Raw genomic sequence first — 27,371 nt, forward strand, 5'->3', positions numbered from 1 at the left:
CTTAACATAGCAGATATGTCCCGAGTCAATAGGGGTCACTCCGTTCAACAATAGAAGTGAATGGGGTCTGCTGCTCCCATTAACAGTATACATCGGCATCAGGTTGTTGGTGGGATGCTGATGGATACGATTGACAAGGGTCAGAATGTAGTGTGATTGTACCCTTAACAATACATCCAGACAGAATGGTGAAGAAGCCTCCCAGCCAGGGATTGTATTAAAGGGGTACTCCGGCCCTAAGGCATCTTATCCCCTATTCAAAGCATAGGGGATAAGATGTCTGACCGCGGGGGTCCCGCCACTGGGGACCCCTGAAACCTTTCGGCAAAATTCGGCACCCACCTCTTTGAGCTGCACGCCTCGCTGCCAGCTCACAAACTGCCGGAGTATCGTGACGTCACCACTCTGCCCCCATGTGATGCCCCGCCCCCGCTATGCAAGTCTATGGAAGGGGCATGACGGCCGTCACACGGGTGCGTCACGATACTCCGGGCCCGTGGTCGGCACCCGCCAGTTTGTGAGCTGGCAACGCGGCGTGCAGCTCAAAGAGGTGGGTGCCAAACGCAAGATTGAGGGGGTCCCCTGCGACGGGACCCCCACGGTCAGACATCTTATTCCCTATCCTTTGGATAGGGGAGAAGATGTCTTAGGGCTGGAGTACTCCTTTAATCTAGGGTTTGAGAAGACACATTAGGGTACAAACACACTACCTTTAACCCCTCAGGTGCCGGGATCAATACAGATCCCGGCAGCTGCGGCAGTTCGCGATTTAAATGAACGATCGGATCGCCCGCAGCGCTGCTGCGGGGATCCGATCATTCATAACGCCGCACGGAGGTCCCCTCTCCTTCCTCCGTGCGGCTCCCGGCGTCTCCTGCTCTGGTCTGTGATCGAGCAGACCAGAGCAGAAGATGACCGATAATACTGCTCTGTTCTATGTCCTATACATAGAACAGATCAGTATTAGCAATCATGGTATTGCTATGAATAGTCCCCTATGGGGACTATTCAAGTGTAAAAAAAAAATGTAAAAGTAAAAGTAAAAAAAAAGTGAAAAATCCTCTCCCCCAATAAAAAAGTAAAATGTCCGTTTTTTCCTATTTTACCCCCAAAAAGCGTAAAAAACATTTTTTATAGACATATTTGGTATCGCCGCGTGCGTAAATGTCCGAACTATTAAAATAAAATGTTAATGATCCCGTACGGTGAACGGCGTGAACGAAAAAAAATTTTAAAAAGTCCAAAATTCCTACTTTTTTAATACATTTTATTAAAAAAAAATTATAAAAAATGTATTAAAAGTTTTTTATATGCAAATGTGGTATCAAAAAAAAGTACAGATCATGGCGCAAAAAATGAGCCCCCATACCGCCACTTATACGGAAAAATAAAAAAGTTAGAGGTCATCAAAATAAAGGGATTATAAACGTACTAATTTGGTTAAAAAGTTTGTGATTTTTTTTAAGCGCAACAATAATATAAAAGTATATAATAATGGGTATCATTTTAATCGTATTGACCCTCAGAATAAAGAACACGTCATTTTTACCATAAATTGTACGGCGTGAAAACAAAACCTTCCAAAATTAGCAAAATTGCGTTTTTCGTTTTAATTTCCCCACAAAAATAGTGTTTTTTGGTTGTGCCATACATTTTATGATATAATGAGTAATGCCATTACAAAGGACAACTGGTCTCGCAAAAAACAAGCCCTCATACTAGTCTGTGGATGAAAATATAAAAGAGTTATGATTTCTAGAAGGCGAGGAGGAAAAAATGAAAACGTAAAAATTAAATTGTCTGAGTCCTTAAGGCCAAAATGGGCTGAGTCCTTAAGGGGTTAATCGTGTCTGTCGGCATCTGGAAGAGAAAATTGGAAGTCGATCTATATTGTTAATAGGAGCAGCGGACCCCAATCACTTCAATGGCAGAACAGAGTCACCACTAGAGATTTCGTTCACGATATATCCACTGTTTTAAATGGACTTGTGACAGGAGCTGTTCTGCCTTTGAGATAGCGACTCCTTTCGGGATGTAGGCACTAGGTGACTCCTTTCGGCAATAAAAAGTGAAAGGGGTCCGCTGCTTCCATTATCAGTTTACATCAGCATTCTGTTTTCAGCGGGATTCGATTAACTGGGGGCACAAACGTAGTGTGATCGAACCCTTATACATCTCCAGAAACCTTGGGTTCAGGGCCAAACTGGAAACTCTGTAAGGGGAGCTACCGTGTGCCATTCCTAATACCGGTGTCCTCTTATATGTCCCCATTACACCTTGCAAGGCTACAGGGTGATATTTGGTTCATTGAGATCATTGTTTACTGCTGGGAAATATAATTGCTGGTAACTTTACAATCATTAAGACACTCCCCACCACTTGGAACCACACGTGCGATGTGCGGCCAATGGCTGACTGCAGCAAAAAGCTGGTTACAGGTGGACTGGGGCCCTCTAATACAGGTAGGCTCGGACCATCTAAGCCTAGGTTCACATGGCCGTTCTCTCTCACTCGGCTGTCCTCCCGTCAATGCTTACTAAACGGATTATACTACTAACGGATGCAAACTGATGCAAAGGGATGCCATTTAGTGGAATCCTTTTACATCAGTTTTTCATCCGTTAGTATTAACCGTCTACAGACTCCCAGAGCCGGGACTACAACTACTCCCATCATGGAAACGAGAGTGTTCCATGATGGGAGTAGTAGTCCCCCAGCACTGCAGGAGTCCGCTGATTTCATCTCTCCTGAGCATGCTCAGAAATCATAACGGTTCAAAACCGGATGCAAATGGATGACATTAAAGGCTCATCTGTTTGCTATAGACTCCAATGTTAAGTTTATTACATCCGTTTTTGTTCCATTTTTTTTTTTGGACGGGGGAAAAAAAATACTGCGTGTCATTTCTCCGGCAAAAAAAAACGGAACAGGAAGCGAACAGGTGACAAGTACTGTAAAAAAAAATCCCATTAAAAGGGGTTCCGAATGCTGGAGCCGGGAGCTTGTGACGTCATAGCCCCGCCCTTTAATGTCACACCCGCCCCCTCAATGCAAGTCTATGGGAGGGGGCGTGATCGCTGTCACGCCCCCTCCCAATGACTTGCATTGAGGGGTGGAACGTGACGTCATGAGGGGGCGGGGCTATGACATCACGAGCTCCCGGCGCTGGCTCCAGCGTTCGGAACAGTTTGTTCCAAACGCTGAGCAGCGGAGTATCCCTTTAACATCAATGGTATCCTTTTACAGCCGTTTGCAAAAGTATCGAATGGATTGCAGAAGGGGCATGAATTAACGATGGCAAACAAGCCCTAATAAGTGACAAGAATCTGGTCCTGACAGAACCTCCACCTGACCGCACCTTCAGCATCGCTGACATTCCAGGAATGATCAGGAACTAATATACAGAACTATTTTCATACAGGGAAATGACCTCCTGTTCTCAGAAATCACCTGCAGAGAGAGAGACACCCTGCACAAGAATAAAACTACTATGAGGCGAAGTTTACACTTGTTTTTTTGTTGGGAAAAACGCCAAGAAAAACGCCAATTCTGCCGCATGGCGTTTTTTTGGCCAAAAAACGCTGCAGCCAGATGTTAGCTGTAAATCAATGAAAAATCGCAAAATTCTTTTTCCACTTGCTGTTTTTTCAGCTTGGCGTTTTTTTTAATCCTTTCGGCGCTTTTTCAGCTCCTTGGCGGTATTGCAAAATCGCAAGAAGGTTGAGCTACTGGCGTTTTTTTTTTCTGAAATCGTGGCGTTTTTCTCCCATAAAAGTCTATGGGAGTAAAAAAACGCCAAGAAAAACGCCATGTGGGTTTTAACTTTGGCGTTTTTTCAGGCGTTTTTTATTCTCTTTTAGACTAGCGATCCAAAAAAGTGACGAAGATACCTTTTTTAATAAAATTTCGTAGGGTACCAGATGGTTGCAGCCAATCACAGCTCTCTGCGATTAGACAGATCGCAACAGGTGTCAGAAGTTACACTCACTGCGATCTGTCTATTAATGCAGGTACTACAGCTCCCATCATGGAGCAGAGTGTGCTCCATGTTGGGAGTAGTAGTACCTGCAGGTAAGAACATATCACAGCGAGTATCACTACTGACACCCGCTGCGATCGTCCTGTCTATAGCAGAGATGCGGAGCGGCTCTATACATCGCTCGTATCTCTGCACTATACTCCGGCCGGCCACTTATTCATATTTCCCTCTGAGAGCTGTGATTGGCTGCAACCATCCGGCCAATCACCACTCTGGACAGAAAATTAGTGATGTTCTATTCACATCACTGGCTGGAGTACAGAGCAGAGATGCGAGCGATGTATAGAGCCACTCCGCATCTCTGCTATATTATGGACAATCGCATCGGGTGTCACGACTGACACCCGGGGCGCTTTGTCTATTAGTACAGGTACTACTACTCCCATCATGGAACAATCTGTTCCATGCTGGGAGTAGTAGTACTACCTAAAAAATAAAAAAAAAGAGAGAAAAAAATGTGAAACACACACTTTATTAAAAATTTATTAATATTTAGTTATAAAAAATGAAAAATTTCGTTAAATACATTTTTTTTCATCACTACTGCAAAGGTGCCAAAAATGTAATTTCCACACAAATGAAAAAACGCCTGAAAAAACATCAGACGCAGGCTATTGCACTGGCTTTTTTTCAGGCATTTTTTTCAAACCAAAAAACGCAGGACAAAAAAACAAGTTTCCACTTGGTTCTTGTCTGGCAGTTTTTGGAATACTGCCACTGCAGTTTTTGAGCCAAAGCCAGAAGTATATTCAAAAGGAATAGGACATATAAAGGAAGGACTTCTACTTCTCCTTACTACTGGATCCACTTCTGGGTTTGGCTATAAAAATGCAGTGGTAATTTTTTCAAAAAACACCAGTAAAAAAACCTGTGTGGAAACGGGTGTTTTTTGGAAAACAGCCACTATAGTTTTTGAGCCAAAGTCCGAAGTGTATTCCAACGGATTGGGAAATATAAAAGAAGGATTTATACTTCTCCTTCCTGCTGGATCCACTTCTGACTTTGGCTCCATAATTCTTACATGGAAGAAGAAAAAACAACCAGGCCTCTTCCTAGAGCTGCCGCCCCACCAAACAAAGTAATTTAGTTTGTATAAGGGTCGGTCAAATTTGCGCTACCACCTTTCATTAGATGTATCCATTGGCATCATGCTAAAAACGTGATGCTGACTTTTACTGTAGCGCAGGGCAGCAGATGCCATTCATTTCAATGGCCGGAGTCACCATTCAGGCCGTATGTCCTTTTTATAGTGGACTTAAAGGGGTGAAAAATATTTTTTTTTAACCCATTAACAACCATGGACAGGACATCTATGCTCTTCCATGTGCCGTTAACTGGGTATGATGCGGGCTCCCGACTCGAGCCCGCGTCATACTGGCCGGCCCCCAGCTGATTCCTGTAGCTGAGGGCCGCATTAATAGCCGACATACGGCAATCGCCGCGGTCGCCTATTAACCCTTTAGATCGCCTAGACAGCGGCATCTAAAGGTACCTTTATCCCATCCCTGGGACCACCCCCCCCTTCCGTCACGCCCATTAACCCCTTCCCCTTCCGTCACGCCCCCTCCCATAGACTTGCATAGCGGGGGTGACATCACCATACTCCGGCCCCGTGGTCGCCACCTGGCTGTTTGTGAGCTGGCACCGCGGCGTGCAGCTCAAACAGGTGGGTGGCAAATACAAGATTGCGGGGGTCCCCAGCGGCAGGACCCCCGAGAGGAGACATCTTTATCCCCTATCCTTTGGATAGGGGATAAGATGTCTCAGGGCCGGAATACCCCTTTAAGACTAATTTCATAAACCCATTACCACGGCAAAGCTAAATGTAATTCCAGCCAATCTGCCCAGCCGCCTAAACTGAAATCTTGTGAAATTCTAAGTATATGAGGCTGTGACCACCATCACGGCTCATTCCTCTCAGTCTACATGCAGCAGCTCTGAAATGAAATCAACTCTCCATGCACAACCTCCTGCGGGAGCTGCTGAAGAAGTAAGTGCTGCAGTGTAGAGCATGGAGGAGTGGAGGTGGATTTTAGACTACATTACCCACCAAACAATACAGTCATACTCGAGACAGTGATCATAGCTGGGCTCTAATGGTTTAGCACTAAACTTAAAGGGGTACTCCCCTGGAAAACATTTGTTTGGTTGTTTTTTAAATCAACTGGTGCCAGAAAGTTAAACAGATTTGTAAATTACAATGTGAATTCAAATAGAGAAAACAGACACGGTCGCACATCCACAACATGCACAATGATCTAAGGCTTCTCAGCAACAGGTCGTTAGTGTACCTTATGATCATGAAGTGCAAGCCCACTAGCCACGTCGCGGCCACCTGTAAGTAGCGGGCCCCTAACGTTCCTAGCATAAAATGGTGCAGCACTGAGCGGCAACCACCACCGCCGCAACACCAGTGCCCACAGGGGGAACAACCCACTGGTAGAGTAGCCCCCAATGCCACTCAAACCATTCCCAGGGCCGCACCTCCTCACAGACACAGCGCCGCGGCAGCAATGGACGCCGCACAGGACTACACCAGCGTGAACAGGTGTAAAAGCTCACTTACCATGTGCTCCCAGTCAGAGACTGGAAGACTACCAGGAAGAATGGGGCCCTATGCAGCTTCCTGCCAAATTTATATAGGGCTGGGCTGAGGGGGAGGAGCAGAGTGCTGACCAAGTAAAAATATAAATAAAGAGGGGGATAGAAAACACAATGTGAATTCAAATAGAGACAACAGACATGGTTGCACATCCACAACATGCACAATGATCTAAGGCTTCTCAGCAACATTTATTAAACTAACAGGTCATCAGTGTTCTTTATCATCATGAAGTGCAAGCCCACTAGCCACATCACGGCCACCTGTAAGTAGCGGGTCCCTAACATCCCTAGCATAAAATGTAATAAATGTTGCTGAGAAGCCTTAGATCATTGTGCATGTTGTGGATGTGCGACCATGTCTGTTTCCTCTATTTGAATTCACATTTACAGGCTTTACTAAAAATGTCGCAAAAATTTCGCACCCGCGACTACGCGATTTTTCGTGCGACATTGACTGGAAAGCGAGAAAAGCAAGTTTTCCAAAACTTAACTACGAAGTAATAATTTTAAAATGGACTACGGGTAGTCAGGTATTTATTAACTGCGACAGTCGCAACTGCGCAAAAATAAGTCGCAACAAGGTTAAAAACTGACTAAATTTACTCCAGCTCAAACATGGAGTAGAAAAAGCTACAACCAAAGTAAAAAAGAAAAAATTGCTTACGTGAAAGAAAATCATCAACAGGATGAAACCAGTTGGTAAATAAGTCGCACATAAGCAAAAAAAAAGTAAAGAAAAAATTACTAAAAAAAAAGGTATACATAAGCAAACATTGATAAATGTCCCTCATTGTGTTTTGTGTTTTCTATTCCCCCCCCCCCCCAACACTTTTTTTTTTTTTTTTTTTACTTGGTCTGCACTCTGCCCCTCCCTCTCAGCCCAGGCATATATAAATTAGTCAGTGCTGCGCCATTTTATGCCAGGGACGTTAGGGACCCGCTACTTACAGGTGGCCGTGATGTGGCTAGCAGACTTGCACTTCATGATTTTAATGTACACTAACGACCTGTTAGTTTAATAAATGTTGCTGAGAAACCTTAGATCATTGTGCATGTTGTGGATGTGCGACCGTGTCTGTTTTCTCTATTTGAATTTAGATTTGTAAATTACTTCTATTTCAAAATCTTAACCCTTCCCGTACTTATCAGCTGCTGTATGCTCCACAGGAAGTTCTATATATTTTTTTTTTCTTTCTGTCTGACCACAGTGCTCTCTGCTGACACCTCTGTTCATTTTAGGAACTGTCCGGAGCAGGATAGGTTTTCTATGGGAATTTGCTCCTACTCTGGACATTTCCTAAAATGGACAGAAGTGTCAGCAGAGAGCACTGTGGTCAGACGGAAAGGAAATTCAAAAAGAAAAGAACTTCCCGTGGAACATACAGCAGCTGGTAAGTACTGGAAGGATAAGGATTATTAAATAGAAGTAATTTACAAATCTGTTTAACTTTCTGGCACCAGTTAATTTAAAAATAAAATCCAGTGGACTACCACTTGAAGCCAGTGTTTCCCAACCAGTGTACCCTCCAGCTGTTGCAAAAACTACAAATTCCAGCAGGCCCGGACAGCCAAAGGCTGTCCGGGCAAGCTGGGAGTTGTAGTTTTGCAACAGCTGGAGGCACACTGGTTGGGAAACACTGGCTTAAGCTATTGACCTGAAATGATAACTCTGCCTTGAATGCAGTCTTGCAGGTTGTGCCCTCAGCCGACTGCTAATAGGCATCAGATACAGATAATCCGGGGGATTGGGCTAAATCACTTCATTTACAGATGGGAACATTTAGAGGAACATCCTTGCCTGGAAAAGAACAAGCGCATAATCGGCGGCTGAAGACTGGCACATCACATCCAGGCGTAATAGCCGTACGGCGCAGCCCAAAGCCAATGATACAGATTGGACTAAACCAATAATGGGGGGGCATCGATTTATATACAGATCAAGAGACCCAGCCAAGTATAGATGCAGTTCCCTAGAAAGCCACAATCATTTTTTTTAGCATTTTTTGGATGTTTTTGTTTGGAGAAAAAAAAAAAAACACTGAAAACTGCAGCATCTTATTTGCGCTTCATGGGGGGAGATTTATTGTGATAGCCTGGGGGAGTAGGGTATATGGAGTGTAGCTGTGCGGTGACTAAAGGCTGTCTGGTTAACCCTTTCTATTTGTGACGCCAGGGTGAGGGCTCCTCTGTAATGCTTGTCCTACCGCCACCCTTCCCAAGAGCGATAGGGGGGTATAGAATAATTAAATGTCCACAACCGGAGAGTTTGCTGAAAACAGTTGTAACTTTTACTGAAGATTTTATGCAAGCTTCATAACCGGAACAGTCTCTATACATGCAAATTCTCTTGGAGATTGACAAAGGTTGGGACCTCAAGCTATTTAGAGTCTTTAGGATGATATGCGCTGTTCAACTGGATTTAGGGGATTTAGTTGCAGTCCAGTAGTCACGCTAGCTTTAGCGGGGATTAGTTTAGTACTCACGGTTTAGTTCAGCTGAGGCCGGTAGGTTTTCTGTCCTAGCGTGTCTTTGAAAGTTGCACAGATCCGTCCTGCTAGTCCGGCATCCATGAGAGCAGCAACCCAAGAGAGCGACAATTGGCTACAGCTCCCTTATATGGGCAGGGGCTGGACTAGAACTGATTGGTCCAATACTTGTGTCAATCACAATTACAAAGGGTTATGAGTAGCATGTGACCCAAGGACCTCCAAAGGTCCTCCAACATACCATAGAGGATATTAACATGGTCACATGACCAAAGGTCCTGCGACACCAACAAGGTAAGTACTCTATATATTATCTTAAATACACACATTATTAAATATATAAACACTTATAGAATTACAGTAGAAGAGAGGAGACTAGGGGCTGTCCCACCTGGGGGACCCTACCTGAGTGCAGTTACTCTGACTTTGGAGACCACCACACTAGGTAGGTAAACAATACGGTACCGGGACACCACATTATCAAAACCTATCCAGAGTAATAGTTGCCCATAGCAACCAATCAGATCGTGTTTTTTTTTTTTTTTTTTTTTTTTTTTTAACAAGGCCTCTGCAAAATGAAAGAAGCGATCTGATTGGTTGCTATGGGCAACTTTTCCTCTGGACAGGTTATGATAAATCTTCCCCTATGTGTTTTTTTTTAATGAATTTTCTGTAGCACTTTTCTTTCAGTACATATGTGTTTTATGGTTGTTTTTCCTGTTACAAGTTGATCAAATGATTCAAGGTTTTTTTTTTTCATGAAAAATGGGGGGGGGGGGGGGGAATGAGGGGGGGAAAAAAACACAAAAATTGCACAAAACACACAGTTGCACAGGGGTCTATGGGAGAAAAAATCTCCACACCTGCAATTTTGGTAAACTATCACAAAAAACAATCACACACAGAAATGTATTGCTGGTTTAGCATTTTATGTTTCTCTATTGTCTTCCAGCTAGTATCTGGCTACAGCAGGCCACGCCCAGAGAGAGGTGTGACCCCAGCCTTGGGGGTCCATATGCAATCCCCTGAGATCTATAACTTATCCCCCTATCTGCAGTATGAGACTTCGGGATATAAAACTTATCTTAAGGCTGCATCCACACTACATTTTTGCAATACAGTTTCCCGTATCAGGTTTTTTATGAAAAAGGGATTCCTCAAAACCGGACTAAACTGTATCAAAACGTGTGTACGAATTTTAAGTCGTATACGATTTGAAAAATGATGTCCGGTTGCATCCTTTTTTTTTAAGGAAAAATCCGTATAAGTTTTTAACTCTTCACTCCATTATGAATAAGGTTTCACTTGTTTAATTCAAATTCCAAGAAAAAAAACTGTGCAAAGTCAAAAACTGTATGGTGCAAACCGGATGTACGTACGGTTCTGTACGGTTCCCATGAACTCCCATGTTAAAAAAAAAAAAAAAAAAAAAACACGTATACGGTTTAACATGGTTTTTCAGCCGGACCAAAAACCGTGGTAGGCTACAGTTTTGGGTACAGGAAAAAAAAAAAAAAAAAAAAGGACAAAACCGTACAAGTTGCAAAACAGACAACGTGATGCATCTTATGGCATACGGTTTTCATTACGGTTCTGTTCAGTTTTTACATTGAAAACGTATACAGGAACTGTATTGCAAAAACGTGGTGTGAATGCAGCCTAAGAGGGGATACGTTTCAGATCGGGGAGGGTTGACTGCTGTGTTCCCCCCGTGATCTCCCGTACAGGCCCACGGGCTTTCTGTCCAAATAGCACGTGACCGCCACCGATTCATGCGGTGGTCGAACACGCCCTCTTCCAGCAGACTGCCGGGGCACCGTACGGAAGATTGGGGTCCCAGTGGGCGGCGTGCAGGGAGTTGTAGTTTTGAAACATCTGGGAGGTCCCAGTTTGGCGACCACTGCTTTAGGGCATATTACTGAGGAAATTCCTCTGTGGCTCTTTGTCATCTGGAATCGGCGCTTATTTCATTTGGCATATGCCACAAAAATAGGCCCTGAAATTCACAGACCCATTGATAATAGGTTTTACCGAACAGATTAGGCCACATGTTCATCTCCCAGCGGATTTATCAAAACCTGTCCAGAGAAAAAGTTGCTGAGTTGCCCATAGCAACCATCAAAATGAAAGCAGCGATCTGATTGGTTGCTATGGGTAACTCAGCAACTTTTCCTCTGGACAGGTTTTGATAAATCTCCCCCTCTGTATTTCCTTGTGACCAAATCTGAGTGGAATCTCCGTAGTGTGAATGGGGCCTTCCAAATCTGAATGGACACCATGTACTATATATACAGTGACTGGTTGATATCATTTCCAAAGGATCGGGAATAACAAGATTTCGGATCACGGGGACCCGCGCGATCTCCAGGCCTGCAGCGGCAGCATCCAGAGTACCTCTTTAAAACTAAAGCCACCCCCCCCCACACGGGGTTGGTTGCTATGGGCAACATTTTTCAAAAGCAGAATACGAAATGAAAGCCAAACCACAATTTGTTATAAATGAAGTTATTGGGGTTGCTGCTCTTGGCAACCAAATTTGTTTTTGTCTGTCCCTGTTGCCCATAGCAACCAAAGATTTAGGAATCTCCCTCCCCACAACGTTCTTTAACTTTATAAAAAAAATTATATAGATTATATATATAATAATAAATAAAATAAAAACACCCCCGTGTCCCCAAACCTTACAAATGAAGAAAACGACTCATGGTATTTGTTGCATTTTTATTAAACTCTTATTATTTAAATCAATGACAAAAAAAAATAACCCAAACATTAAATAGATTTATAATATCAAAGTGATCGCTTTCAAGGAGGACGAGGAGCCTACGGTGTCCTGAAGAAAGTGGTTGACCACAATTTAACATTATTTAGTTTTGATCCGTTTAATCAAAGTACATTAGGAATAGGGTAGGAAGATGGAAAAGCAAAAAAGATTTAATATATAAAAACAAAAACAAAAAAAACCTGTAAAAACACTTAGTTTTTTAGATGCATCCGATTTGATTTTTTTTTTCTCATCTATTTCATCAATACATTTGATGAATGCAAAAATCGTGATGATAAATGGCGGCCATACTGAAAAATGTTAAAGGGGTGCTCCGCCCCTAAACATCTTATCAACTATCCAAAAGGATAGGAGATAAGATGTCTGATCGCGGGGGTCCTGCCGCAGGGACCCCCCGTAATCTCTCCTGCAGCTTCCCAGTCATCTGCTGCACAGAGCGAACTTCGCTCCCAGCCTGATGACTGCCGATACAGGGGCCGGAGTATCACAACGTCACAGCCCGCCCTCTCAATACAAGTCTATGGGAGGGGGCGTGGTTAGAATTTTAGCGGCAGATACTCTGCTGCCAAAACAATGAGCTTGCTTGCATTCTTTAGGAGGAATTCTGTACCCCAGAAATTGCCGTCTATGGGGGCCGTAATGTGCACGTGGTCCCCATCGCTGAATGATTCAGTCGGCCCTGGCCGCACTCGGAATCTACAGCCGGAATTTTTCCGGCCAGAGATTCTGTAGTGTGAACCCAGGCAGAATTCCACATGGATTCCACCTTAGGGTATGTTCACACTGAGGAATTTGGGTGGAAATCAAGCAGAAATTTTCTGCCTCAAAATATTGTTACTTTTCCACAAGAACTCACAGAGATTTGGCGCGGAATTCCACACGGAAATGCAGGTTTCATGCGGAGGAGGAGTATCAAGTATTTCTATTCATAACATTTTTTTTTTCATGCGGAAATTCCGCGCAGAAATGCTTCTGACTGAAAAAAAAACAAAAAAAAAAAAACACAACATTGATCTCTATGGGAGAACGACGCTGATTCCGCCTGAAAGAAAGAACATGTTCTTTCTTCAAGCGGAACAGTCTTCCTTGAAATTCTGCACAGCTCTATGGGGGTTTCACTGCTGAATGATTTGGAAAGAGCGAGCAGAATAAGGGTGGGTTCACACCACGTTTTTGCAATCCAGTTCCCGTGTCACGTTTTTTTTAAGGAAACGTATCGCTAAAAACCGTACTAAACCGTATGCAACCGTATATGCCGGATTCCGGTTAAAAACCGCATTATAATAAAAAACGTATATACGGTTGCATACGGTTTTACACTAAAAACACTCCCAGATAGAAGATTCTAGAAGCTGGTGGAACTTTCGGAACCAACTGCGCATGTGCAGATTCGTAAACCGTATTGTGAAAACCGGATGTAAGTGTATCCGGTTGAATACGGTTCTAATAGACCACCATTATATAAAAAACGGATACGGTTTAAATACGGTTTTTCAAACGGACTTCAAACCGTAGTAGACTACGGTTTGAAGTACGGGAAATTAAACGCTTTTAACCGTAACGGATACAAAACGTATGCAACCGCATGATACGGTTAACATACGGTTTGCAATACAAAGTCAATGAGTACGGTTTGCAATACGGTTCCATACGGTTTTGACGCTCAAACCGTATACGGGAACTGTATTGCAAAAACGTGGTGTGAACCCGGCCTTACTCGTGGAAATTCCTCTCCAATTCCTCAGTGTGAACATACCCTTACAGCACCTTCCCATTGATATCACTGAGAAGTCCACGGCTTAGTTCACACGTTGCCAGTTCCATAGTGGAATTTCGGATGAGGGATAGAATCCATAAGGTTAAACGTGCAGTACAAGCCCCTAGGGTAGTGGTCTCCAACCTGTGGACCTCCAGATGTTGCAAAACTACAACTCCCAGCATGCCCGGACAGCCAACGGCTGTCCGGGCATGCTGGGAGTTGTAGTTTTGCAACATCTGGAGGTCCGCAGGTTGGAGACCACTGCCCTAGGCCAATGTCCCTAAGCCATATTTTTTCGATACAAGGAATTAGAGGTATACTTTCAGATTTCTGCAGTGTATTTCACTATTTTTGCAGCTTTGGATGCGGTGTTGCTTTATTCATGGGCAGCGAATCCACATCCTGCCATGTTTACACACAAGGGGGGAGATTAATCAAAACCTGTCAAGAGGAAAAGTTGCCCAGTTGCCCATAGCAACCAATCAGATCGCTTCTTTCATTTTTAACAAGGCCTCTGAAAAATGAAAGCAGCGATCTGATTGGTTGCTATGGGCAACTGGGCAACTTTTCCTCTGGACATGTTTTGATAAATCTCCCCCAAGTGCATGTCTTCCATAGGTATTTTGGTGCACTGGGGGACATTTAGGGTAAGTTCAGACAGGTCAGATTTGATGCAGAAAGTTTCTGCAGCAAATACGAAAACAAACTGCATCAAGTAGTTTTTTGTTAGGGTACGGTCCCACGCAGCACTTACGTAGCGCATGTCAAGCTGCGCAAAATCTGCTGCACAGCGGGAAATACGAGTATAGCTACCCGGGGGGCGGCCCTGTATGTTCAGTGAGGTCTGAGGGCAGTCATCTCAGGCTGGGTTCACAGCATGTTTTTTCCCCATATGGCAGGGGGGGGAGCTAAAAACGTGCGCTCACGTATCCCTGCGTATGCGGTCCCGTATGTAATTCATTTCAATGAGCCGCCCGGAGTGATCCGGTTGGCTCATTTTTCCCCGTATGTGGTCGGCCCATTGAAATCAATTACCTACAGGACCGCATACGCAGGGATACGGGAGCGAAAGTTTTTAGCTCTCCCCTGCCATATGCGCTCCCGTATGGGGAAAAACGTGATGTGAACCCAGCCTCGGTCACGGTCACACACACACACACACACCAACAGCTGTATGTGAAATGGAGAATATGCAGCGTATTTCCCACTGTGCAGAAGATTTTGCACACCATGGGACCGTACCCTTAAAAGGGGCATTCCAAGAAAAATCAACTGGCTTCAGAAAGTTAAAACAGATTTGTAAATTACTTCTATTTAAAAAAAAAAAAATAAAATTCTTAATCCTTCCAGCACTTAGCTGCTGAAGTTGAGTTCTTTTCTGTCTGACCACAGTGCTCTCTGCTGACACCTCTGTCTGTCTCAGGAACTGTCCAGAATAGGAGCAAATCCCCATAGCAAATCTCTAATGCTTCAGACAGTTCCTGAGACAAGCTGAGGTGTCAGCAGAGAGCACTGTTGTCAGAAAGAAAAAAAAAAAACAACTCCACTTTAGCAGCTGATAACTACTGGAAGGATTAAGATTTTTTTTAATAGAAGCAATTTACAAATCTGTTTTACTTTCTGGAGCCAGTTGAAATAGCGCACACTAGGGGTGACTCCATTTAGCCTTAGAATTGAACGGGATCCGCTGCCCCTGTTCGGGTGGATGCACACCACGTTTTTGCAATGAAAAACAGATTCCTCAAAACCTGGCTAAACTGTATAAAAACGCGTGTACAAATTTCAACCCGTATACGGTTTGAAAAATTATGTCCAGTTGCATCCGTTTTTTAAGGAAAAAAAAAAAACGTATGTTTTCAACTTTTCACTCCATTTTGAATAAAGTTTCACTTGTTTGCAGTTTTTTTTTCTATAAATTTCAATCAAAGTAAAAAACCGTATGGTGAAAACCGGATGGAACCGTACGCACATACAGTTCTGTACGGTTCCCATTGACTCCCATGTTTAAAAAAATAAAAATAAATAAATAAATTAAAAAAAAACACGGTTTAATACGGTTTTTCACCTGGACCAAAAAACGTGGTAGACTTCGGTTTTGGGCACGGGTAAAAAAAAAAAAAAAAAAAAGAAAAAAAAAAAAAAAAAAAAACAAGACAAAACCGTAAAAGACACAAAACGGACTACACCGGGTGATGCGTTTGACATACGGTTTGCAATATTAAGTCAATGCATACGGTTTCGTATGGTTTTTAACTTGAAACCATATAGCAAAAACGGGGTGTGCATGCACCCTTAGCGGGAAGCCGACTGATCCGATTAACGGGGGGCAGGAACGCAGTGTAATCCTACCCTTTCTTGCTGAAGCCATAATAAACCAGGACAGTTTCGTACACAAGAATGTTCTCGTTCACCGACAGCAAGCTGAGATCTTTAAAAATAGTAACGGACACAAAGTATTTGTAGAAAAATCACAAAAGATGAAGCTTTATTTATATAAAATGCAAAACCAATTTAAAAGGAGACACAATGTGGTCATATAGGGGGGCACTGCGCCAACCCTTCCGGCCGACTGAACAAAACTACAGGAGGATTGCAAAACTGACCACAAACAGGACAGTGTGAGGAAGTGTTTTTCAACCAGGGTGCCTCCAGGTGTTGCAAAACTACAACTCCCAGCATGCCTGGACAGCCGAAGGCTGTCCAGGCATGCTGGGAGTTGTAGTTTTACAACACCTGGAGGCACCCTGGTTGAAAAACACTGGTGTGGGGTATGAGCATGTGGCCAGGAAGAATAAACCACATGGACACAGGGAAAGGACAGAAAACCCCAAACATTAAATATAGATTTATGATATAAAAATGATTGGTTAAGCTTAAAAAACAAAATTACGAAATAAAGGATGTGGGCACTGACTTGTTAAGCAGTGACAGATAAGAAATGCGCAACCTTTTTATTATTTCAAATATTTGGATAGATGGGAGGCAGGCCTACAGACATGGATCAGCAGAATGGTTACCACCAACGGCGATGGTTACAAGTTCCAAAAATAGGCAACTGTCTGTTGGGGGATGGATAGTCTATAGCACAGGGACAGGACAACGTGAAAACCTTCTAATTCTTAAAGAGTCCATAAAGTTAAAAAAAAAAAAAAAAAAAAATCTTCGAAAACCAAACGGACCATGGAGATAAATTAAAAAGGGTTCACAAAGACGTGACAATTTTTGTTTGGAAAATTCAAGTGTTCTATTCCGGGCATCTATAACACCACAGACGCACGTGGGCACATGTAACGCGTCCTTCAGTTTCTGAGCAGGTAGTAGAAGCAGCAATGATGGCAAAAGTGGGTGCAGGAAGCACAAAACATGAGGCTGCTGGAGGGTCCATTATTGGAGGGGGGAGGTCCCCTCACGTCCAGCCGCGCGGCAGTTTTTATGTCAGTTTGTCCGGAAAGGCCAAAGACCTTGTATCGTACCAGGCAGAGTTATAGGAGGTGCCACTAAGGCTTTGTTCCTGGCACCTTCACCAGTGTGCTGGTATGGATTTAACAGTTTAAAGGGTCTTTGAGGCCCCATGAGCACACTTGGTCTGAGGCGTTGCCTTAAGATTATGGTCAGGTGCTATTTCCCTGTTCCTGCTCGAATAAGAGCATGGCCAACTGGGACCGAGAACCCAGTCCTTCCAGATTGCTTTGCACACACCGGTGATAGATTTCCTCGCTGAGACGTGGGTTACAGGACCGTGTGCGGTAAAGCTGGAGTAGTGCCGGCTCCACGGCTCGGAAGACATGGAGCCCCGAGTACCGAATAAACATCTCGTAGATGTCTAGCATCTCCAGGATTTCCTCGTTCTCTTGAGCATCGGCCGCCATCTTTGTCCTGGCAGCCATGTAGTCGGCGTTGTAGAAACAAGCTTCATCGAAAACATCCCTGTCAAAGCGCCCGGCATCCCGGACCAGTTCAAGGGTCCCTGAGTGAGACTGTTGCCCGTGCTCAGACACCTCAGGGTTGTAGCCCTGGAAATGGATGGGGAAGAAGACCTGCCAGTTGTTGATTGTGTTCATCCGGCAACGGTTGAGGAACTCTGAGCTGACATGGCTGCCGACACCTGCGAGGAAGAACAGAGTGTCCACCGGGTGCTTCTTGGAGATGATGTCCATGAGACGGATCTGAGAAGGAGCATCAGTCTTCACACTGATCCAGGGGATCTTGATGTCGCGGTACTTGCGTTCGTACTCCGCGATTTGGCTCTTGACTTGGCCAAAGATGTCGTTTTGGCTCACCTGCTGAGCTTGGAAGGGGTCGTAGATGAAGAGTAGGGTGAGAAGAGAGTTCTCATTGCCTTGGATGTCTGCGAAGGCCTGAAGGAAGCGGTCAGCATGCTCTCTGTCCTGTGCTGTCAAAGGCAAGATGATGTTGATGCGGCTGGCTTCGGTAACATACGGCATCGGGATGATCTCTACCTCGCTGAGCGGACGGACCAGATGGACTCTCTTGGTTATCGAGCGGCTATGGCCTTTCTGAGTCACCAGCTCCAGCTGTAGATCCAACGTGTATTCCATACCTCGTGTCGGGTCAAAGCGCCGGTAGCCATTTAGAAGCTGCTGTTTGCGCACGTGGAGCACAGGCTGGTATTTCCGGTTTAACTCATCGACGGCTGTGCTGATGACATCGCTGACATCGGCGAGATCGGCCCCGATGAGCTCACACTTTGGAGAGTCGTCGACACAGGAGAAGGTTTGGTCCTCGGTGAAGTAATCCCACTTTAGAACTTCAAAGCGTGTCCGGGGCTGGAAGGGTCGGTTGATCCCGAGAGGCCATGTGGCAGACTGCTCCCCCTCCACGGTCAGGCTGCTGGTGTTCTGGATTTCTCGCTGCAAAGAGAACATGAGAAGCATGAGAGACTCTAAACTACTATAAAAGTCTACAAAAGATAACAAAGGGCAATAACATGGTGCCTGTACAATACAACATGTCCATGGGATTCCTTAAAAAGGTATTACAATGTGAACCACGCACTACGCAGATCTTCAAGTTGTAGAGTCACCCATAATCAGGGCTAATACAAGTGCTAGATAAAAAATGTTTTGTGTAGTACCCACAATCTGACACTAGGGGGCACTATTGAACCTTTAACAAACCTGAAATTCTAGAAATCAATAAAAAGGTTCAGAATCTCCGAGATTAAACTACCGATCAGCATTACGATTTCAAAAAACGCTTTATATAATGACGCCCAAAAGGGGAAGCAATATCATAATAAATTTATATATTTATATATAATATATATTTATATATAATATATATATATATATATATATATATATATATATTATATATATTATTTATTATATTATATATTTATTATATTATATTATATATTTATTATATTATATATTTATTATATTATATATATCTATATCTATATCATTAAATATTTAGTCTTCATTTTATTTTATCATTACATTTTTCTTTATTTCTCTAATAAGAAAAGAATTATATAATAATTCTCTTTTATTCTTCTGTTATTCTTAATAATAAAATAATAATAATAATAATAATAATAATAATAATAATAATAATAATAATAATAATAATAATAAAAAATTAAATTATTAACAACAATATATTTCTTCCATTCTTCTTTTAGTATTTTTCTTTTTCTATTATTATTATTTGTATTATTTTTATTATTATTACTATTATTAATTATTATGAGTACTTATACAACAAATCAAGGTATAGATTTATTTTGCCTGTTATTTTGCCTTTGAGGCTCACAACTAGAGATGAGCGAACTTACAGTAAATTCAATTCGTCACAAACTTCTCGGCTCGGCGTTTGCGGACTTTATCCTGCATAAATTAGTTCAGCTTTCAGGTGCTCCGGTGGCTGGAAAAGGTGGATACAGTCCTAGGAGAGTCTCCAGCCCACCGAAGCACCTGAAAGCTGAACTAATTGATTCAGGCTAAAGTCATCAACTGCCGAGCCGAGAAGTTTGTGACGAATCGAATCACTGTAAATTCGCTCATCTCTACTCACAACGCGTGCCAGAATACTGGGGGAGATTTATCAAAACCTGTCCAGAGGAAAAGTTGCCGAGTTGCCCATAGCAACCAATCAGATCGCTTCTTTCATTTTTAACAAGGCCTCTGCAAAATGAAGGAAGCGATCTGATTGGTTGTTATGGGCAACTTTTCCTCTGGACAGTGCGCACAGAGCTGTAAGCTTGTCGATACACTTTAACCCCCTAGTGACTCGCACAAAGTAGTTTCCATATAAAAGCTGGGGGACATGGTTAGAACCTCATCCTGTGTTACGCCAAAATTTTTCCGATGGCTCGCATTCTTCGTACACGTAGTGGGGGAGGGGATGATAATCTGAACCCATCATCTGCTTTGCATTCCTCTATAAGGTGGCAGCCGCACAAAACCGGTCGTACAGGTTGTTCACGAACTACTGAGAATACAGCTCGAAGCCTTCGAGTACAAGGGGGTCAGAGGGTTCACAGGCGGCCTCGGCCCAGTGTATTAAAGCAGCTGATGGGTTATGGGAGGAAGGGTTCATAACTTAAAGTGGCATACCGCCTCCAGCTGTTGCAAAACTACAACTCCCAGCATGCCCGGACAGCCGTTGGCTGTCCGGTCATGCTGGAAGTTGTAGTTTTGCAACAGCTGGATGCACTCGCCTGGTTGGGGGAAACCCTGATCTGAAGAGCAGTAGCAAGGGATTGGGTAGGTAAGTATCACTTGTATTGTAGCCACCATGACACTTACCTGCAGCTGCTCTATTTCTTGGTACGTCCTCTCCAGTTCCAGCAGAGCGAAATGCTTATGCAGGCGATACATCTGTACCGGGTCCAGGACTGGGTGGGCCGTGAAGGCGATCTTAAAACGGGGGTCGCTCTCTCTTTCGGGGTCCACGTTCTTCCCCAATTCAAAGTAACGATAGCGGATTCCCTGCAGGCAAAGAAACGGGGGTCACTAGTAGTTATATTGTTGTATATAGGAGGCAGTATTATAGTAGTTATATTCTTGTATATAGGAGGCAGTATTATAGTAGTTATATTCTTGTATATAGGAGGCAGTATTATAGTAGTTATATTCTTGTATATAGGAGGCAGTATTATAGTAGTTATATTCTTGTATATAGGAGCAGTATTATAGTAGTTATATTCTTGTATATAGGGGCAGTATTATAGTAGTTATAGTCTTGTATATAGGAGCAGTATTATAGTAGTTATATTCTTGTATATAGGAGCAGCATTATAGTAGGTATATTCTTGTATATAGGAGCAGTATTATAGTAGTTCTATTCTTGTATATAGGAGCAGTATTATAGTAGTTCTATTCTTGTATATAGGAGCAGTATTATAGTAGTTATATTCTTGTATATAGGAGTAGTATTATAGTAGTTATATTCTTGTATATAGGAGCAGTATTATAGTAGTTATATTCTTGTATATAGGAGCTGTATTATAGTGGTTATATTCTTGTTTATAGGAGGCAGTAATATAGTAGATATATTCTTGTATATATAGGAGCAGTATTATAGTAGTTATATTCTTGTATATAGGCGCAGTATTATGGTAGTTATATTCTTGTATATAGGAGGCAGTAATATAGTAGATATATTCTTGTATATATAGGAGCAGTATTATAGTAGTTATATTCTTGTATATAGGCGCAGTATTATAGTAGTTATATTCTTGTATATATGAGCAGTATTATAGTAGTTATATTCTTGTATATAGGAGGAGTATTATAGTAGTTATATTCTTGTATAAAGGAGCAGTATTATAGTAGTTATATTCTTGTATATAGGAGCAGTATTATAGTAGTTGTATTCTTGTATATAGGCGCAGTATTATAGTAGTTATATTCTTGTTTATAGGAGCAGTATTATAGTAGTTATATTCTTGTATATATGAGCAGTATTATAGTAGTTATATTCTTGTATATAGGAGGAGTATTATAGTAGTTATATTCTTGTATATAGGAGCAGTATTATAGTAGTTGTATTCTTGTATATAGGAGCAGTATTATAGTAGTTATATTCTTGTATATAGAGGCAGTATTATAGTAGTTATATTCTTGTATATAGGAGCAGTATTATAGTAGTTATATTCTTGTATATAGGAGGCAGTATTATAGTAGTTATATTCTTGTATATAGGAGCAGTATTATAGTTGTTATAGTCTTGTATATAGGAGACAGTATTATAGTAGATATATTCTTGTATATAGGAGCAGTATTATAGTAGTTATATTCTTGTATATAAGAGCAGTATTATAGTAGTTATATTCTTGTATATAGTTGCAGTATTATAGTAGTTATATTCTTGTATATAGGAGCAGTATTATAGTAGTTATATTCTTGTAAATAGGAGGAGTATTATAGTAGTTATATTCTTGTATATAGGAACAGTATTATAGTAGTTATAGTCTTGTATATAGGAGACAGTATTATAGTAGTTATATTCTTGTATATAGGAGCAGTATTATAGTAGTTATATTCTTGTATATAGGAGCGGTATTATAGTAGTTATATTCTTGTATATAAAAGCGGTATTACAGTAGTTATTCATGTAACTAGGGGGCAGTATTCTAGAAGTAATTTTTTGCTGATGGTGAAGATATTCCACCTGGAAAAGCTTGTAGGTGGGGAGGGTAAAACCTTATCTTTATTTTCCTTTACAGGCTCTCTCGCTATGTTAACCGTATATTTCCTGGCTGGAATTTTTTTTACCTCACATCACTGCATGAAATTAATGTAAAACACAAACAAGTTGAAAATATTTCTTGTACAAACAATAACTAATACTTTCTCTGGTTTAGTTTTTTTTTACATTCATAGTTTTCCAGCCCATTCCCCGAAAAACCAGGGTAGTGGGTACTCCGTGCCCAGCATTGAGGATTGCAGACCTTGCTGTTCTTTCTCGTACAGCGGCCCCAATGTATGTGCTGCGGCCGTCCGTACGTTATACAAAGCCGCCTTAGAAATTCTCATACGGTTCAGGCTCCAAGGCTGTAAGCTGAGAAGACAGCAGCCGCCTTCTTCATACCCTCCGCGGTGCACGTACCTATACCTTACAGCGGAGCACAGACATTCACTTTACCATAGTTTTATAGTAGGTTAGATTTTTAACCATGTGAATACCATAGCTCAGGCAGCATTAATTTACATATTTATCACTACAAATAAAAAAAGAGTAATGCATTTTAGCTGTTCTTAATTCAAAATTAAAAAAATATCTGAACAATGATTGTCAATGTTAGCCGAATATTTCTTGTATTTAACTTTAGTAAAAAAATTTTTTTTTCTTTTTACAATTTTAATCTCTGTGCTTAGGCATGAGTGTTTGATGCTAAAGGCCCAAAGCCTGAGGCTGCACTACTGAAACATTCTGAGGACTATTCCTCTGACGATTTAGGTCAGGTGAACACTTAAAAGGGGTACTCCGCAGCTCAGCCTTTGGAACAGACTGCGCCGGGAGCTCATGATGTCATAGCCCCGCCCCCTCAATGCAAGTCTATGGGAGGGGGCGTGACAGCCGTCACGCCCCCTCCCATAGACTTGCATTGAGGGGGTGGGGCGTGATGTCATGAGGGGGCGGGGCTATGACATCACAAGTTCCCGGGTCCGGCTCCAGCGTTTGGAACAGTTTGTTCCAAACGCTGAGCAGCGGAGTACCCCTTTAATGGTGGTGTCTCCAGCTGTTCCAAAACTACAACTCTCATCAGGAGTTGCAACAGCTCCAGCTGGAGATACACTGTTTGGAAAACGCTGCTTTACAAATTCAGATCTCCAACCAATTAAAGTTTATTTTTTTTTTTGTTTTGTTTTTTTAATCCCCTCCACTATTTAAGTAGTACATATATATTGTTCTGGATTCATCCAACTTCCCTATGACAAAAATCATATTGGGGGAGATTTATCAAAACCTGTGCAGAGGAAAAGTTGCCCAGAGCAACCAATTTGATTGCTTCTTTAATTTTGCAGAGGCGATCTGATTGGTTGCTATGGGTAACTTTTCCTCTGCACAGGTTTTGATAAATCTCCCCCATTGTCTTTAGTTGTGCATCCTCAAACTTTGGGCCAGTGATTTCAGATCTCAAAAATAAAAAAAGATTAAAAATGTATTTAGAAAAGATTAATAAAAATAAATAATTAATATTTTATATTTATTATTACTAATTATATATATATAAAAATTCTCTATCTATAATCCCCCCCCCCCCCTCTTCCATTTTTTTTTTTGGGGGGGGGGGGGTGAAATAGAAGTGATAAGCGCCATTCACAAGCACCAAGTCTTACCTCGTGCTCTTCTACGCAGTTGACATGGGTGTAATCTATGATGCATCTTCCCAGCCACTCGTCAGGTCTGGCACTAAGAATGTCATTGCGGCAGCTTTCCAAATGAGGCTGTAGCCTTTTCAGGAGGCTTCGAGAAAGTAGATACCCAAATCCGCCATAGCAGTACCTCCCCTCAGTGTCACCGCCAATGAATTCTTCAGGCCGGCCGAGGTATAAGTCGGCATCGATGCTTAGGTGTGAGGCAAGCTTGGTAATGCGGTGGGCCTCGGTGTAGGCGTCGTCCTGGACAAGATAGAACCAGTCGTACTCTTGGATGTAGTGATCCAACAGATGCTTCACGGTCTGGTACATGTTCCAGATGGGCCGGTCATCTCCGTGGGTCACCACAGTCATGCCATGAGGGAGTTTTCGACCTCGCATACCCGTGAAGTAGACAATCTTCTCCAGCCGGTGGCCTAGGGTCCGGTTGACCGCTACAGCTAGGGTGTTCAGGGTGGTCTTGGAGGTCAGGACACCAACGAAGAGCCGCTCTCTGATGCCAAGTTCTGTGCTTATGTAGCGAGATCTAGAACCATTGGAGGAGAAAACAAAAAAAGTTGAACTGACAGTCATACATTTTGGGATCAGAGTAAATCAAGTACTTTTACTCAATCAATGGACGCTGGATAACAGGGACTCCCGAATTATTGGCACCAACTTCCCCTGGAATCTCATACATTGTACACGTCCGGACAGTTTAACTGGTTTAATAAGCAGGTTTATCCTTCCAATAACCAGTAAGCTATCATTGTCACTGGTAATGCTTCTCAACCTGCCAAGTATACAAGCCCCAAGGCTGCGAGAACCACGAACATCTTCTACACCTACCTACACATACAACATTCAGTAGGGCAGAACTGGTAACCGCCTCAGGGGCAATAGCAGAGACCACCGCCTGTAATGTACTAAATATTTAACAGCATTTGGAGATAGGCAACAATAGACAGGAGCGGTCCCAATGACATGAATAGGAAAAGGTGTCTGGACGTGCTATGTGAACTTTGCTAAGGAGATTTCACATGGCGGGGGAAGCTGAGCTGTGATCATCATCTATTGTCTTTCTATATACTGGTGCCACTTTTCACTGTAATCCTGTCTGTGATAGCGAAGAGGCTGCTGCAAAATGATTTATACAGAACTTTGAGTCTGTTTCACACTATATATTAATATATATATATATATATATATATATATATATATATATATATATATATATATATATATATATATATATATATATATATATATATATATATATATATATATATATATATATACACATATATATACACATACACAAATTATTTTTTTTAAATAAATAAATAAATAATAATAATACATCAGAGCCAGGTTGCAGTCACTGTGAATTACTGATCACTTGGCGCATCAGACGGTGATGGCGCTCGTACACAACAGGAACGCTAGCACGGTATGTTCTATCCCCCCACTTTTGTTTTTAATTGTTTTTAACCTCACACCGCTGAACTTTATTGATAAGATCATTGCACTGTATTGTCTGTATACTGTTGTATTTTGTAGACAACTGGATATGGCAGGAAAAACTTTTTGAGCTGGCGCTGCTTTCATGCGATCCACTTCAGACTCCGTATCACGGGATTTAGTATAAAAAGGTTTTATTTTTACTTTAAAAAGAAAAGAAAACATATGACCGTGTGCAAAATGCGTTTCAGGACTATATTTTCCCTTCATCAATTGCTTAAAAATGGGCTGTCTTTAAGCAATTGATAAAGGGAAAATAGTCCTGAAACGCGTTTTGCACAGCGTCATTTTTTTTTTTTTTTTTATTTAACAATAAAACCTTTTTATACTATATCCCCTTATACGGAGTCTGAAGTAGATCGCATGAAAGCAGCGCCAGCGCAAAAAGTTTTTCCTGCCGTATCCAGTTGTCTACGAATACTGACCGCCCTTTGCAAGGTGATCAGTCCTACAGTTTGCAGGCTGCCGCTCGAGATCCATACGTCTGTACCCCATACGGAGGGGTTACATGCATGAACCCAAGTATCCAGCCAGGTGAGCACAACACCTGCACTTTGGATCCTTGTTTTTTTTTATTTTTTTACACAGAATTACGCTAGGCGCTGTCCTCTTGTTTTTTTCTGCTGTTGTATTTTGCACAGAATGTTTTATAAAAGAGATTACTATTTGGATTTTTATGTGATTTTTGTATTTATCATATTTGATGCACTTTAAGAATAATAATAAATATATATATATATATATATATATATATATATATATATATATATATATATATATATATATATATATGTGTGTGTGAGAGTTGTGATCCCTTGAACATGCTTGATAAAGACAGCGAGAGGTTGGCGAAACGTCGCATCCACTTGTATATGGGCTAAATAAAGCACGTTTTGCTTCTACCTTGGTGTGCTGCTGGACCCTCCTTGTGGCTTTCGATAGGATAGTAAAAATTTTAAAATATAAAAAAAATCCGAAATGATAGAAATAGACCAATTGTTTAAATAACATTTTTGATTACACATTGCATTTAAAATTTCCCCTGATATCCAGTCAGATCTAAAAACCTATTACCGTACTTATTCGAAGAGTGCCCTGCTCCGGAGGACCCTATATGACCGTACATAGCACAGACAGCTCACCGATTTTAATGATTACTGGGTTTTAATACCTCATTTCACCTGCGGCGGCACTGGAGAGAAATTGCCACCACAATAAGCCCAATCACTGATCATTTGGTCATCAACAAATAAAATGCGCATTATCAGGAGGCCGGGGTAACCAGGACTATGTTCACATCATGATAGCCATGATGTGAACATACAGAGTCCATATGGAGTCTAATACCATTCCCTTAATCAGTGGTCTCCAACCTGCGGACCTCCAGATGTTGCAAAACTACAACTCCCAGCATTGTCAATCATTTAGGGCAGTGGTCTCCAACCTGCGGACCTCCAGATGTTTCAAAACTACAACTCCCAGCATGCCCGGACAGCCGTTGGCTGTCCGGGCATGCTGGGAGTTGTAGTTTTGAAACATCTGGAGGTCCGCAGGTTGGAGACCACTGCCCTAAATGATTGACAAGTGCGACTGAGGAAGCCGCTTACTACATTTGATCCCACACGTCCAGCAGAGTGGATTACAGACAGTCGCCCATGCTGTCAATTACGGAGCCCAATTACTTTAAGTGCTCAAATTTTCAGCAAATACCCCCTATACCCTTGGTTAAGCAAGACGACCTTGTTCTGTAAGGATCCTTAATACTGCGTCTTCTAGATGAGGCGCGCTTACAGTAAGTCCTGCCCGACAGAAGCTTCAGCCGTGTGATTGACAGGTGACCCCTCCA

The 27,371-nt window shown here is 42.1% G+C and overlaps 1 protein-coding gene across 3 annotated transcripts in view; it reads right to left on the reverse strand.

The window, feature by feature from the left end:
- Positions 1-16,129: 16,129 nt before the first annotated feature.
- Positions 16,130-27,371, reverse strand: part of CHPF (chondroitin polymerizing factor) — a 40,167-nt gene continuing 28,925 nt past the window's right edge. For all 3 annotated transcript variants that reach the window (XM_056535873.1, XM_056535871.1, XM_056535872.1), the window contains 3 exons: positions 23,987-24,551; positions 20,447-20,629; positions 16,130-18,544 (listed from right to left, as the gene is read on the reverse strand). In XM_056535873.1, coding sequence (XP_056391848.1) covers positions 17,285-18,544; positions 20,447-20,629; positions 23,987-24,406 — 1,863 coding nt within the window. In that variant the 5' untranslated portion in view covers positions 24,407-24,551 and the 3' untranslated portion in view covers positions 16,130-17,284. The remainder of the gene's footprint in view (positions 18,545-20,446; positions 20,630-23,986; positions 24,552-27,371) is intronic.

The sequence above is a fragment of the Hyla sarda genome, chromosome 8 (genome assembly GCF_029499605.1).
Source record: "Hyla sarda isolate aHylSar1 chromosome 8, aHylSar1.hap1, whole genome shotgun sequence".
NCBI classification, from domain to species: domain Eukaryota; kingdom Metazoa; phylum Chordata; class Amphibia; order Anura; family Hylidae; genus Hyla; species Hyla sarda.